Source organism: Sus scrofa, chromosome 2 (assembly GCF_000003025.6).
Source record: "Sus scrofa isolate TJ Tabasco breed Duroc chromosome 2, Sscrofa11.1, whole genome shotgun sequence".
In the NCBI taxonomy this organism is placed as follows: domain Eukaryota; kingdom Metazoa; phylum Chordata; class Mammalia; order Artiodactyla; family Suidae; genus Sus; species Sus scrofa.
In genome coordinates, this window is record NC_010444.4 from 14,471,855 (window position 1) to 14,484,963 (window position 13,109).

General features: G+C 40.1%; 4 protein-coding genes across 5 annotated transcripts in view; all 4 read right to left on the reverse strand.

Moving 5' to 3' along the window:
• The window catches only part of LOC100522784 (olfactory receptor 4X2-like), a 115,676-nt gene that overhangs the window by 71,297 nt on the left and 31,270 nt on the right, over positions 1-13,109 (reverse strand). The gene's annotated exons all lie outside the window — the stretch shown is intronic.
• The window catches only part of LOC100523167 (olfactory receptor 4X2-like), a 72,226-nt gene that overhangs the window by 27,835 nt on the left and 31,282 nt on the right, over positions 1-13,109 (reverse strand). The window lies entirely within an intron of this gene.
• Positions 1-13,109, reverse strand: part of LOC100523717 (olfactory receptor 4S1) — a 63,933-nt gene that overhangs the window by 19,544 nt on the left and 31,280 nt on the right. The gene's annotated exons all lie outside the window — the stretch shown is intronic.
• Positions 10,891-12,198, reverse strand: LOC100523356 (olfactory receptor 4X2-like). Its single transcript, XM_003122789.3, has one exon. The coding sequence runs from the start codon at positions 12,065-12,067 to the stop codon at positions 11,138-11,140; it is 930 nt and encodes a 309-aa protein (XP_003122837.1). The 5' UTR covers positions 12,068-12,198; the 3' UTR covers positions 10,891-11,137.

The window sequence follows — 13,109 nt, forward strand, 5'->3', positions numbered from 1 at the left end:
CCTGCTGAGATCAGGGACAAGACAAGGATGTCTGCTCTCACCACTACTCTGCAACATAGTTTTGTAAGTCCTAGCCACGGTAATCAGAGAAGTAAAAGAAATAAAAGGAATCCAAATTGGAAAGGGAAAAGTAAAACTATCACTATGTGCAGATGACATGATACTATACCTAGAGAATCCTAAAGACTCTACCAGAAAAATGTTAGAGCTCACCCAAATTTGGCAAAGTCACAGGATACAAAATTAACACACAGAAATTGATGGCATTTCTATACACTAACAATGAAAGACAGAAAGAAAAATTAGGGAAGCAATCCCATTAACCATCGCATCCAAAAGAATAAAATACTAGGAGTAAACCTACCTAAAGAGACAAAAGACCTCTACTCTGAAAACTATAAGACACTAATGAAAGAAATCAAAGATGCACAAACAGATGGAAAAATATACCAGGCTCATGGATTAGAAGAGTTAATATTATCAAAATGACTATACTACCTAAGGCAATATACAGATTCAATGCAATCCCATCAAATTACCAAAGACATTTTTCACAGAACTCGAACAAAATAATTTCAAGTTTGTTTGGAAGCACAACACACCCAGAATAGCCAAAGACATCCTGAAAAAGAAAAAGGGAGCTGGAGGAATCAGGCTCACAAACTTCAGACTATACTACAAAGCAACAATCATCAAAACCATATGGTACTGGCACAAAGACAGTGGAACAGGATAAAAATCCAGAATTCAACCCACGCACCTACAGCCAACTCATCTATGACAAAGAAGGCAAGAATATACAATGAGAAAGGACAGTTTGTTCAATAAGTGGTGCTGGGAAAACTGGACAGACACATGGAAAAGAATGAAATTGGAACACTCCCTAACACCACACACAAAAATAAAGTCCAAATGTATTAAAGACCTAGATATAAGACCAGACACTATCAAACTCCTAGAGGAAAACATAGGCCAAACACTCTCCAACATAAACAACAGCAACATCTCAGATCCACCTCTTAGAGTATTGATAATAAAAACAAAAATAAACAAGTGGGACCTATTTAAACTTAAACCTTTCTGCACAGCAAAGGAAACCCTAAACAACACAAAAAGACAACCCACAGAATGGGAGAAAATCTTTGCAAGTGAATCGACTGACAAGGGATTCATCTCCAAAATGTATAAACACCTTCGGCAGCTCCATACCAAAAAAACAAACAACCCCATCCAAAAATGGGCAGAAGATCGAAACAGACAGTTCTCCAAAGAAGACATATGGATGGCCAAAAAACACATGAAAAGATGTTTCATTATTAGAGAAATGCAAATCCAAAGCACTATGAGGTACCACCTTACACCAGCCAGAATGGCCAGCATCAAGAAGTCTACAAACAATAAGTGCTGGAGAGGGTGTGGAGAAAAAGGAACCCTAGTACACTGGTGGTGGGAATGTAAACTGGTGCAACCACTCTGGAAAACAGCATGGAGATTTCTCAGAAAACTAAAAACAGAACTATCATTTGATCCAGCAATCCCACTCCTGGGCATCCATCCAGAGAAAACCATGACTCGCAAAGACACATGTACTCCGATGTTCGCTGCAGCATTATTTGCAATAGCCAAGACATGGAAACAACCTAAATGTCCATCGACAGAGGAGTGGATCAAGAAGATGTGGTACATATATACACAATGAAATATTACTCAGCCATTAAAAGGAATGAAATATGGGCATTTTTAGCAACATGGACGGACCTAGAAATTATCATGCTAAGTGAAGTGAGCCATACAGTGAGACACGAACATCAAATGCTTTCACTGACACGTGGACCCTGAAAAAAGGACAGACTGAACTTCTTTGCAGAACAGATGCTGACTCACAGACATTGAAAAACTTATGGTCTCTGGAGGAGACAGTTTGGGGGATTGGGGGATGTGCTTGGGCTGTGGGATGAAAATCCTGTGAAATTGGATTGTTATGATCATTATACAACTACAGATGTGATAAATTCATTTGAGTAATTAAAAAAAAGAAAAAGTGGGGAAAAAAAAGAATGTTTATGAGAAGAGCAGGAATCATAGATGGGCATGTTTCAGCCTCATGGCAAAAACGGCTATATTCGAAATAGAGACTTTTTCACGAACAATTAATTTCACAAATCAACTCTGTGAAATTTAGCTTTGAGAGTGCTCCTTGTTTCTGTTATTGCTTCTTAGATTTGGGGTGTCCAGTGAGAGATGTTCTCTCAAAACATTTGCTAGGACCACTTTGGTTTTCACGTTTTAAAAAAATTAGTTGTGTTTTTCTTTCCAGTAGTTAACAGAGCAAGATATACATTTGGTGTCATTCAGTTTTCTCTAAAAAGTTAAAATTTTAAAGTCTCTAGAATGGAAGAAAGAAAAGGAAATTAACATTTATCAAAACTCTGGGTAGAAATGGAAAAAAATACGAGAAAGGATTTCATAAAGAGGTTATCAGGCCCATAAACTATTGACACTTTTCCTGGGGGGTAAGTTTATTTTTTATTTTATTTTAATTTTTGCTTTTTAGGGCCACACCCACAACATATGGAGGTTCCTAGGCAGCTAGCTACAGCAGCCGGCCTACGCCACAGCCACAGCAACACAGGAGCCGAGCCACAACTGCAACCTACACCAGAGTTCACGGCAATGCCAGATCCTTAACCCACTAAGCAGGCCAGGGATCGAACCCACAACTTCATGGTTCCTAGTCAGATTTGTTAACCACTGCACCATGGCAGACACTCCAATTCTGACATTTTAATCAGCAGGGCCAAGGAAGAGACTCTGAAAGGTAAGTGTGTGCTCCTATCAGACAGTAAGTAACTGCACATTTCTCCAGGGTTTGCGGTTAAAAATCCCAAACAAAGATACCATAGAAGCTTAAGATAGACTGGCCCCAATCAACAACTTCTGTTAAACCTTTCTTTCTTCCTTCCTTTCCTTTTTTCTTTCTTTCTTTCTGATCAATCTGATGCGTCCCTACGGTTTCTCATTATACCTTTCCTATCAGAAATCCATATCCTCGGAGTTCTGAAAAATAAGATTGGTCTGAACAGTTTTTCAAGACTATCTGAGAGGCTGTATTCTGGCCTTAAGTCCTCAGTCAGTCCACCAAATAAAACAGAATTATAAAAAAAATTTAAATTAAAAAATTGGTACTGGCCTTTTCCAGCATCCCTTTTCTCCACATTTTCCTCCAAGATATTCTTTCACCAGAGGAGTCAGACGCAGGGCCTCTCCTTACCGAGTAACACACACTGTTATATTTGGAAGGACGCTTGTGGATTCCTCCTCTTACAGAAGAGAGATCTGGACCCAGCATCACACAGCTGGTTGGTGCAGAGCCTGGACTAGAACCAGGCTCCACGCCTTCCTGCCCAATACTTGCTCCCTTGCTCATCTCATCCACTGACTCCTCCCCCTGGTGCTCCCCCAAACCAGGCTTCCAGAAAGAAGGGAGAGCATGAGGGGAGAAAAGAGGCATGTTTCTAACAAAAGGCAAAGCAAAGCTGAAGAGTAAGATCTTTAAAGAGAACAGTAACGACGTGAACAATAATATGAATAATATGGTCGACCTCATTTTCCCACCTTCCTAAGGTTAATTTCTGACCAGATAGCCTTGCAGAGCCTGGAGACCCTGCAGAAGAGAGGAGTTTTCAGGTATTGGCCAGATTGAGCTGCCAGGGCAAGAGACTGGAAAAAGAAATAAGGAAAAAAAGAAAAGAAAAGGAAGATATGCCTTGGTGACCAGAGATCTTAGCTCCAGCACCTATAACCAAAGATTCATTATTCTATAGCCATTTTACATACATCTGTCAGGTCTCCCCCCAAAAAGAGAATACAACCTGTTGAAGGCTTTACAGTGTCTCTTAAAGCCACTGTTGCACCTTACACAGGCTGGGGAACTCAGCAAAGTTAGTGAGTGTTTGGGATTTGATTCCTGAATCCTCCATCTATTATTACAGCTATTTCAAAACCAAGGTATCACTGTTTGTACCTTATAAACACCACCAGAGGATAAAGTATATGTGGGGATATCTAGCATTAAAAAAACAAGCTCTTCTTTATAATTCCAAATTATGTCCCCATAGAGATTAAGTGAATGAGCCTATCTTGAATATTGTTTGTGGCCTTGATTCTTAACTTTATCTTCTGAATCTTTTGCAGGCAAAAAACTGATTCATTTGCATAAAGTCACCCCAGGAAAACAGAAATTTGTTTTATTAACACAGAGACATACAATGAGTATGTTAGTGTGCACTGATAAAAACTTGGAAATCTTGGGCCAAGATTGGTCCTTGGCAAAATTTAGGTTTCTGTGTAGCCTCATCTCCATTCGGGTTTGAAAAATGCCTTCATTTTTTCACCGGAGAAGTCCAGATGTGAAAATGTTTCAGCCAGGTCCTTGAATTTTTAAAAAAAAAAAATGTTTTGAAAAGTGTATTAAAAAAAAAAAAGCAGTTAGTGAAAACAATCTTTGCAAACATCTCCACACTGATCGTATTACAAGTGGCCCTGGTGAAAGTGACTGTAACATCTGCTCTGAGCCAAGTCATTGAGTCACTTTCTCATGATGTTACTGATACTGGCAGGAGAGACCTTAATTGAAGTGATATCTGAAGTCTGCCTCATTAGCCAAAAGAGTCAGCAAATCTGAGACTCTCCGTGTATGGAAGTGCATAGGAGCTAGAGTAAGAAAAATGAAAGGTGCCAACACGTGTGAAAGACTCTGAGTCTTTGTGTACCATGACTCATGGTTAAGGTTCAGTGACTAAACTGAGTCAGAATCTGTTCCACACAGAAAGATACCACTTAATACCTACCTTCCTCTATGGACTCACCAGGTACCATCAATGCCACCACCTCCCTGTGCCAACTCCGGCATTAATGACCTTCTCACAAAGTTACAGTGGAAGAGAACAGGATGAGCCAGTCTACCCTAAAACCCACTAAAATGAGGAGTTGGGAAAATATTGGCCAGACTGAAGCTATACGCATTTAAGGTGAATGAGATGGAAAACTGAGATCAGAGAATTGAATTCCCTGAACTTTTCTAGCATCCCTTCTGGGGAATTCCTGAGAAGAGCAAAAGTCAGCGTACCAATTGCTTCCTTCAGAGGTTAAGGAGCCTCTCTCTAATTAATCCAATTACAACGTCAGCCCTTCTACTTGCCCCCTTATGATTAGCAACCTCTTGTCATGGCCCCTAGAGTTCTCCCTCTGCATTCTCAAGTAAGTGATGGAGGAGAAGCCAACAGCATGTCATCCCTTGGTCCTCACCACACACATCTTCAAGAGGCCCCTGGTGTCCTATTCTAACCTCACCCCTCATTGGACGACTGATGTCGGTGAGCTCCAGGGAGACTTTAACCAAGTGGACCAGGACCACTTCATACACATACGCCACACACATCACCTGAATGACAGATTGTACGCATGGAAGGGCCTTCAAGATCATACTGTCCAATTCATCAACTTTAAACATGCCAAAGAAGCCAAAGAGGAACAATCACTGTGCAAAGTTATCCTACGCACTGATGGCATGGTTAAACCAAGTCTTTCCTGACTCCTGGTACAGAGGCCTTACAACTACTCATTCTTAAATTCTAAGCATTTTACCATAAGGCATAAGCACATGGTTTTTACATGCAAAGGCTTCAGAAAGACTAGAGTTCCTTAATTGTTGGGCATAGTCCTCAAGTAACAGCATATTATATTTGTGTTGGGCAGTACCATGTCTTTCAACTTTTCTTTCTAACATCTTACATACAAAGTAACACTCTAGTCTAGAAACTAGTATTCCCAGGAGTTCCCATCTGGTGCAGGGGAAACAAATCTGACTAGGAACGATGTGGCTGAGGGTTCAATCCCTGGCCTCTCTCAGTGGGTTAAGGATCCAGCATTGCTGTGAGCTGTGGTGTAAGTCGCAGACATGGCTCGGATCTGACGCTGCTGTGGCTCTGGTGTAGGCCAGCAGCAAGAGATCCGATTGGACCCCTAGCCTGGGAACCCTCACATGCCATGGGTATAGCCCTAAAAAGACAAAAGAGAAAGGAAGGAAGGAAGAAAGGAAGAAAAACTAGTGTTCCCACTTGACAGAGTAGGTTAATAGGGCTCAGAAAGATTATGAGAATATTTCAAACCTATACAAATAATAAATTTCCCTATTGTGCAAAGGTCTAGGTGTCACAACTCCTGTCAGCAGAGAATATGTCACCAGCAGCTGGTGCCCTTGAGGAAGCAAAGAGGCCAGTAAGAAATTGAACTGATTCTCGTTACCCTGATCTGCTCTGCTCTGTGTAGCCATGCTGCTTCTTCAGAGTTTTTATCCTTAGATAAATAAATTACAGAACAATGGTATACATGTAACTTTTTCTCATAAACTTTCTGAAATGCTGCAAGAACTCAAACTCTATTTTTAAAGCTCCAGGAATTCTCACTAAAGAAGCCTACCTTAAATCCTTCTGTATGTACATCAAGACCTACCCCATAATTTGTTTCAAACTAAATGACATTGAGCCTTTCTCAACTTTCTTACTAAAATATCTCTGGAAAAGAAAAAGTGTTACAAAAACAGAGCATCATTAACAGCTGGTCTACATCCAGAACCTGGGAAGGACTTCTAGGAGTAACAAGGCAGGTGGAATGGAATGAAGAGATACAAACAATGGCCATGCATGCAATTCTGTTGGCCTAAAAATGTAGGAAGAGAGCAGTTTCTTTCTGGGTCACCTCACCCCTTTCTGTCTCAGACTCACACACATGTGCATATGCACACATAGACACACACATGCACACACACACACACCATTTTCATAGAAATAATTAATATTGGTGTTATTTAATCTTTCTAGCTTTACTGAAGTATTCTTAACAAGTAAAAATTGTACCTAGTTAAGGTAAACAATGTGATGATCTGATATACATATACACTGTGAAATTTTACTACCATCAAGGTAACTAAACAAACCTGGAGTGGAGGACTACAATGAAAGAAAAGAATAATTCAAGGAGGAGAAAGAGAGGATGACAGATGAAACAATACTAGCAGAATGTTAATCGCTGAAACTAGATGAAGTTTTCATGGGGATTCATTATAATAATCTCTAATTTTGTATAAGTTTAAAAATTTCTCTAGGGATAGGTTAAAACACAAACAGCAAAAAATAATATCCAATCATGGAATAAAGGGGAACGACTAATGTAGCAGTTCAGGCTAATGGGTAGAAGTAGATTGGACTTGGGCAGTAGTTGGGATGGGAAGATTGGATGGATTCTGAATACACGTTGGAGATAAAGTAGACAGGGTTTGCTAGTGGATTAATTTGAGGTGAGGAAAAATGGTATCCAGATGTTTGGTGTGAGTAAACTGGGAGAATGGTAATATTGTTCTGAATTGATAAATGCAGAGAGAGGAATAGGTTGGAGTCAAAGTCAATAATGTTATTTTGATCATATGAGGTTTAAGATGACTACCTACATCCTAGGGGAAATTTTAAGTAGACAGTTGGCTATTCCAATCTACTTCCAGGATTATACAAGAGCTAAAAATTTCAAAGACAGGGCATAGCCAGTATTTATCATCATGAAAACAGATAAGATTGTGTAGGGAGAGAGTGGAGACAGAAAAGAAAGGAATTCCAGGACTGAACTTGGGAAGCACCAATATTCAGAGTTCAAGAAGCAGCAAAAGAGTTAGCAAAAGAGTCTGAGAATAAAAGTCCAGGAAAGAGCACACCCCAGAAACCAAGAAAAGAAATTTCAAAATGGAAAAAGTGATCAGTGACATCAACGGCTGCTTAGAAGTCAAATAAGAGAAGGATTCAAAAAAAGACCACTGTACTTGGTAGCATGAGGTCAATTTGGGATATAAGGAACTGGAAGAAACGGCTTTGAATAGAAGCAGGAGAATGAAAGATTCCTTGTGTAATTGCTGCCACAATTAAACTAATTAACATATCCATCACTTCACATAGTTACCATTTTGGTGTGCATGTGGGAGGACACTTAAGATCTACTCTCTTAACAAATTTTAAGTATACAGTACACTATTATTAACTACAGTTTTTGCTGTACATTAGATCTCTTGAACTTCATCTTTAACTGAAAGATTTGTCTTGTAACTTCTAACACCTAAAATGCCACATTATACACCTTAAAAATACACATTCTCGGAATTCCCATCATGGCTCAGTGGAAATGAATCTGACTAGAATCTATGAGGACGCAGATTTGCTCCCTGGCCTGTCTCAGCAAGTTAAGGATCTGACATTGCCATGAGCTGTGGTGTAGGTGGCAGATGTGGCTCGGATCCTGTGTTGCTGTGGCTGTGGTGTAGGCCAGCAGATACAGCTCCTATTAGACTCCTATATATACATTTTCTAATTTGTCAATCTCACTTCAATAAAGCTAGAAAAAAAACTTATTTGTAAGAAAGGAGATATACTGTGCCATAGGATACAGCTATAATAGTTACACAGCCATAGCAATTTAAAAATTAAGTTGTGGAAGTAAAATAGATGAATGTGTGTGTCTTCATCCATAATGGAAAACATGCAGAGCACAAAAGTTAAAATTAAGGGGGAAAAAAAGAAAAAGAAGAATTGAATAGATAACTTTCATCAGAATTGATCAAGCAGAAGAAACTTTGAAATGACTCAGTCAGAAAAGAACATTCAAAAAAAGAAAAAGTGAAGAATATGCCAATTATATCTCAATAAAACTGAAAGGAAAAATAAAATATTATGGTGCTTGTAAAATTTTTTTAAAAAGTAAAGAAACCCTATTTGAACAATAGGACATCATTAAAGAATATATATAACTAAATCACTGTTCTGTACAACTGAAATTAACACAGCATTATCAATCAACTACACTTCAATTTAAAATAAGTAAAAAATTTTAATGAAGAAATGATTTGTGAATTAATGGAATCACAGGAGAAGCCACAGAGAAGGAGGCAGAAAGGTTATTTAAAGAAATAACAATCAAGTTCCCGCTGTGGCTCAGCAGGTTAAGAACCCAACTAGTATCCATGAGGATGTGTGTTTGATCCCTGCCCTCATTCAGTGGGTTAAGGACCCAGCATTGCTGCAAGCTGTGGCTAAAGCTTGGATCTGGTGTTGCTGCAGCTCTGATTCAACCCCTAGCCTGGGAACTTCAATACGCCATGGGTGCTGCCCTAAAAAGACCAAAATAAGAAAGAAAAAGAAATTAAGACTTAATTTCCCCAATCTGGAGAGATATTTGGATACTTCAGTTAATAAAGCTAATAAGTCACCAAAATTTCAATGCAAAACAATCTTCTCCAAGACCATAGTAAAACAACTTTTTAAAAACAAAGACAGAACATTTTAAAAGCAGCGAGAGAAAAAATATTTCTCTCATTCAAGGGATCTTCACAAAGGCTATCAGCAGATTTCTCAGCAGACTTTCGAGGTCAGGAGAGAGTGGGGTGACCCAGGCACACCTCATTTTATTGTGCTTCACTTTTTTGGACACCACCTACACAAAATGGCATATTAATCAGCCATGAGAAAAAAGGAAATTGTACCTTTGCAACTTCATGAATAGTCTTTGAGGGCATTATGCCGAATGAAATAAGTCAGAAAGAGAGAGACAATAACTGTATGACCTCACTGGACACTTTAAATTTACACAAATGTTATATGTCAATTATATCTCAAATACTTAGAAAATAAACACACAGGTTTTTTTTTATTTTTTAAAACTGTACAACACTGCTAAAGAACACAAAAGAAAATAGCAAATGGAAAAATGAACATGGTTTTGGACAGAAAGACCCACATTAAAGTAATGATTCTTGCCAGTTGCATCATTTGCAAAGATTTTCTCCCATTCTATGGGTTGTCTTTTGGTTTGTTTTTTTTTTTTTTAATGGTTTTCTCTGTTGTACAAAATCTTTTGAGTTTAATTAGGTACCAATGGTTCATTTTCATCTTTACTGTCATTATTCTAGGAGATGGATAAAACAAGACGTTGCTGTGATTTATGTCAAAGAGGGCTCTGCCTATGTTTCCCTCTAGGAATTTTATATTATCTGCCTTTACATTTAGGTCTTTAATCCATTTTGAGTTTATTTTTGTGCATGGTGTTAGAAAATGTTCTAATTTCATTCTTTTACATGTAGCTATCCAGTTTCCCCAGCACCACTTACTGAAGAGACTCTTTCCTCCACCCGTATATTCTTGCCTCTTTCGTCATAGATTCGTTAACCAAGGGTGCTTGGGTTTATTTCTGGCCTTTCTATCCTACTCCATTCCAATGACTTTCATTCAGCACAGGATCCAATCCGGGATCACAGGTTGCATTCGGTTATCATCTAACTGCAATGCGGGAAAATTGCTCAATTCTTCTCTCCTGTACATCAGAAGAAGACAGGCCAGTAATTTTGCAAAATGTTGCTTGACTGGAGTTTGCCTGACATTTTGTGATGATTAAACTCAGATTATGTGTTTTGGTAGGAACACTTCTGTTTTGGTAGGAACTCTTCTGTCTCAATACCAATGATTAACTTTGAGTTAATTAAGGGACTACCTTCCAGGTTTCTCCACCAGAGAATTATGTTTTTAAGGTTCACAGTTAATAACTATGTTGTGGGGAAATACCTGGAGACGACGTAAAATCTTATTTCTCACCAAGAAGATGTTCAGTGATGATCAATTCTCTCAGGACTGCTTTCACAAGGCAGATTAATTATTACAACTTTTCTAAGAATTGGTTTACTACTATGCATCAAAAGCTGCAATACCTTTTAAAACAGTAAATTAACTATAGCAGGTGAGATTTTTTTAAAAATCAAAATATAGTAAAAGATTTCTATTCAAAATACTTAGCACATTGAAGTTTTTGGTAGTAATGACCTAAAACAAATCTAAACATCTAACAGAAAAAACGGCCAGTTAATAATAGTACATCCATAAGAGGATCTATTTTATAAGTGATCACAATAAAGTTGTTAAAAGGTGGGAAGCTATTAGAATAATTCTACAACTAACAAGTCCTGGCATCTGTCTTTCATCCCACTCTGTCCCTTCAGTTTGGACTCAACATCATTCTAAACCCAAGGATCAACACCAAGACTCAGACTCTATTTCTCCTCTAGATTCACTGTCCTGATCCACAGCCTCTTCACGGCTTTCTTCATCTCGGCATTTCTCAAGGAGTAGATGACAGGGTTCAGGAGTGGGGTGATCCCTGTGTAGAACACAGCTACCACCTTGTCCACAGGCAGGATGGTGGAAGGCCTCAGATAGATGAACAGGCAGGGCCCAAAGAACAGGGTAACCACGGCGATGTGGGACCCACAGGTGGAGAGGGCCTTGCGCCGCCCCTCAGAGCTTTGAGTCCTCAGATGCAGCAAGATGACCGCGTAGGAGACCAAAAGGACCAGGAAGCTGACCACAGACAGGGTCCCCCCATTGGCAACCATCAGCAGACCAATCAGGAAAGTGTCAGAGCAGGCAAGTTTGAGCAGGGGAAGCACATCACAGAAGTAGTGATCAATCACATTGGGGCCACAGAAGGGCAGGCGGAAAATGAGGAGGATTTGGGCCGAGGAATGCACAAAGCCCCCTGCGCCTGCTACTCCCACCAGGAAGGCACACACCTGCCTGTTCATGATGGTGGCATAGTTGAGGGGCTTACAGATGGCCACGTAGCGGTCGTAGGCCATCACAGTGAGCAGGAAAATCTCAGTGCCACCAAAGAAGTGGATGAAGAAAAGCTGTGACATGCAGCCCCACAGAGATATGGCTTTTCTGTCAGCCAGCAAATCTGAGATGAGTTTGGGGGTTGTGGTAGAGGAGTAGCAGATCTCCACAAAGGACAGGGAGCTGAGGAAGAAGTACATGGGGGAGCCGAGGCTTCTGCTGGTCATGACGGTGAGCACAATGATGAAATTCCCCAGCACAATGGCTGTGTACAAGAGCAGAAATATCACAAAGCAGACTTTCTGGACCTTCAGATCGGGAGAAAGTCCCAGAAAAATAAATTCTGTCACATTGTGTGTGTTGGCCATGATGTCACCACAAGGATGTGTGATCTAAAATGCTACAAAAGACTCCTTTGGTAACCACAGGAATTACATATAATAATCCCCTCCCTATCTGATTCAAACTCTGCAACTTTGGAGTCTTCTCAGAAATAGGAAATCCAGAGTTCCCGTCATGGAACAGCGGAAACGAAACCAAATAGGGCCATGACGTTTCAGGTTCAATCCCTGGCCTCAATCAGTGGGTTAAGGATCCAGCTTTGCCGTGGGCTGTGGTGTAGGTTGCAGACACAACTGGGATCAGCCGCTGCTGTGGCTCTGGTGTAGGCTGGCAGCAACACCTCCGATTAGACCCCTAGCCTGGGAACCTCCATATGCCACAGGTGCGGCCCTAAAAGGACAAAAGACAAAGAAAAAGAAAGAAAGCAATAGGAAATCCATCTCTGCAATCCATCGACCCTCACTTGCGGTGGCCCTCTTTGCTTAGGACACTTTGAAAATACAGCACCTTACACACTGAATCAGAACTGTTCTATGTGACCATCTGCCCCACAAAACTGTGAACTTTCTCGAGCAGAGATTCTATCTTGCTACCACTCTGTCTCCCAAGCTCCAAAAGTACGCATTCAGTGAATGTACACAGAATGGAAGAACAGCAGATATAGATCTTCTTAGCACATTATTTAGACACTGCAGGTGCTCACTAAAGATCAAAAGAACAAAGGTCCCCAAGGACAAAGACCACACCATCTCCACCCCTGCATCCCATACCTACCACTGCCCTTGCCTGAGGCAAAGACCAGACCAAGGCGAGAGCACTCTGAGAAATACCATGGGCTTCCTGGAAGCATTCCTTTTATTTTCAAAGTGAAAGTGTAATCATCAGATGCAAAAGACACGCATACACAAAACAAAACCCACCCCAGTGTTTCTTTGGCTTTGCTATTTCACCACAGGTCCCTTTTCTGCTCTGACCACAGACAGACAAATAATGCCCTGAGAACATCCCTCATCTTGTGCAAGTTTCCCAGGTATTCCACCGGAAATGATTAAAGCCAAGCCATCAACC

Bases quoted from the DNA above. Each gene is read 5' to 3' on its own strand.
- LOC100523356 (XM_003122789.3), bottom strand. From the start codon at position 12,067: ATGGCCAACACACACAATGTGACAGAATTTATTTTTCTGGGACTTTCT.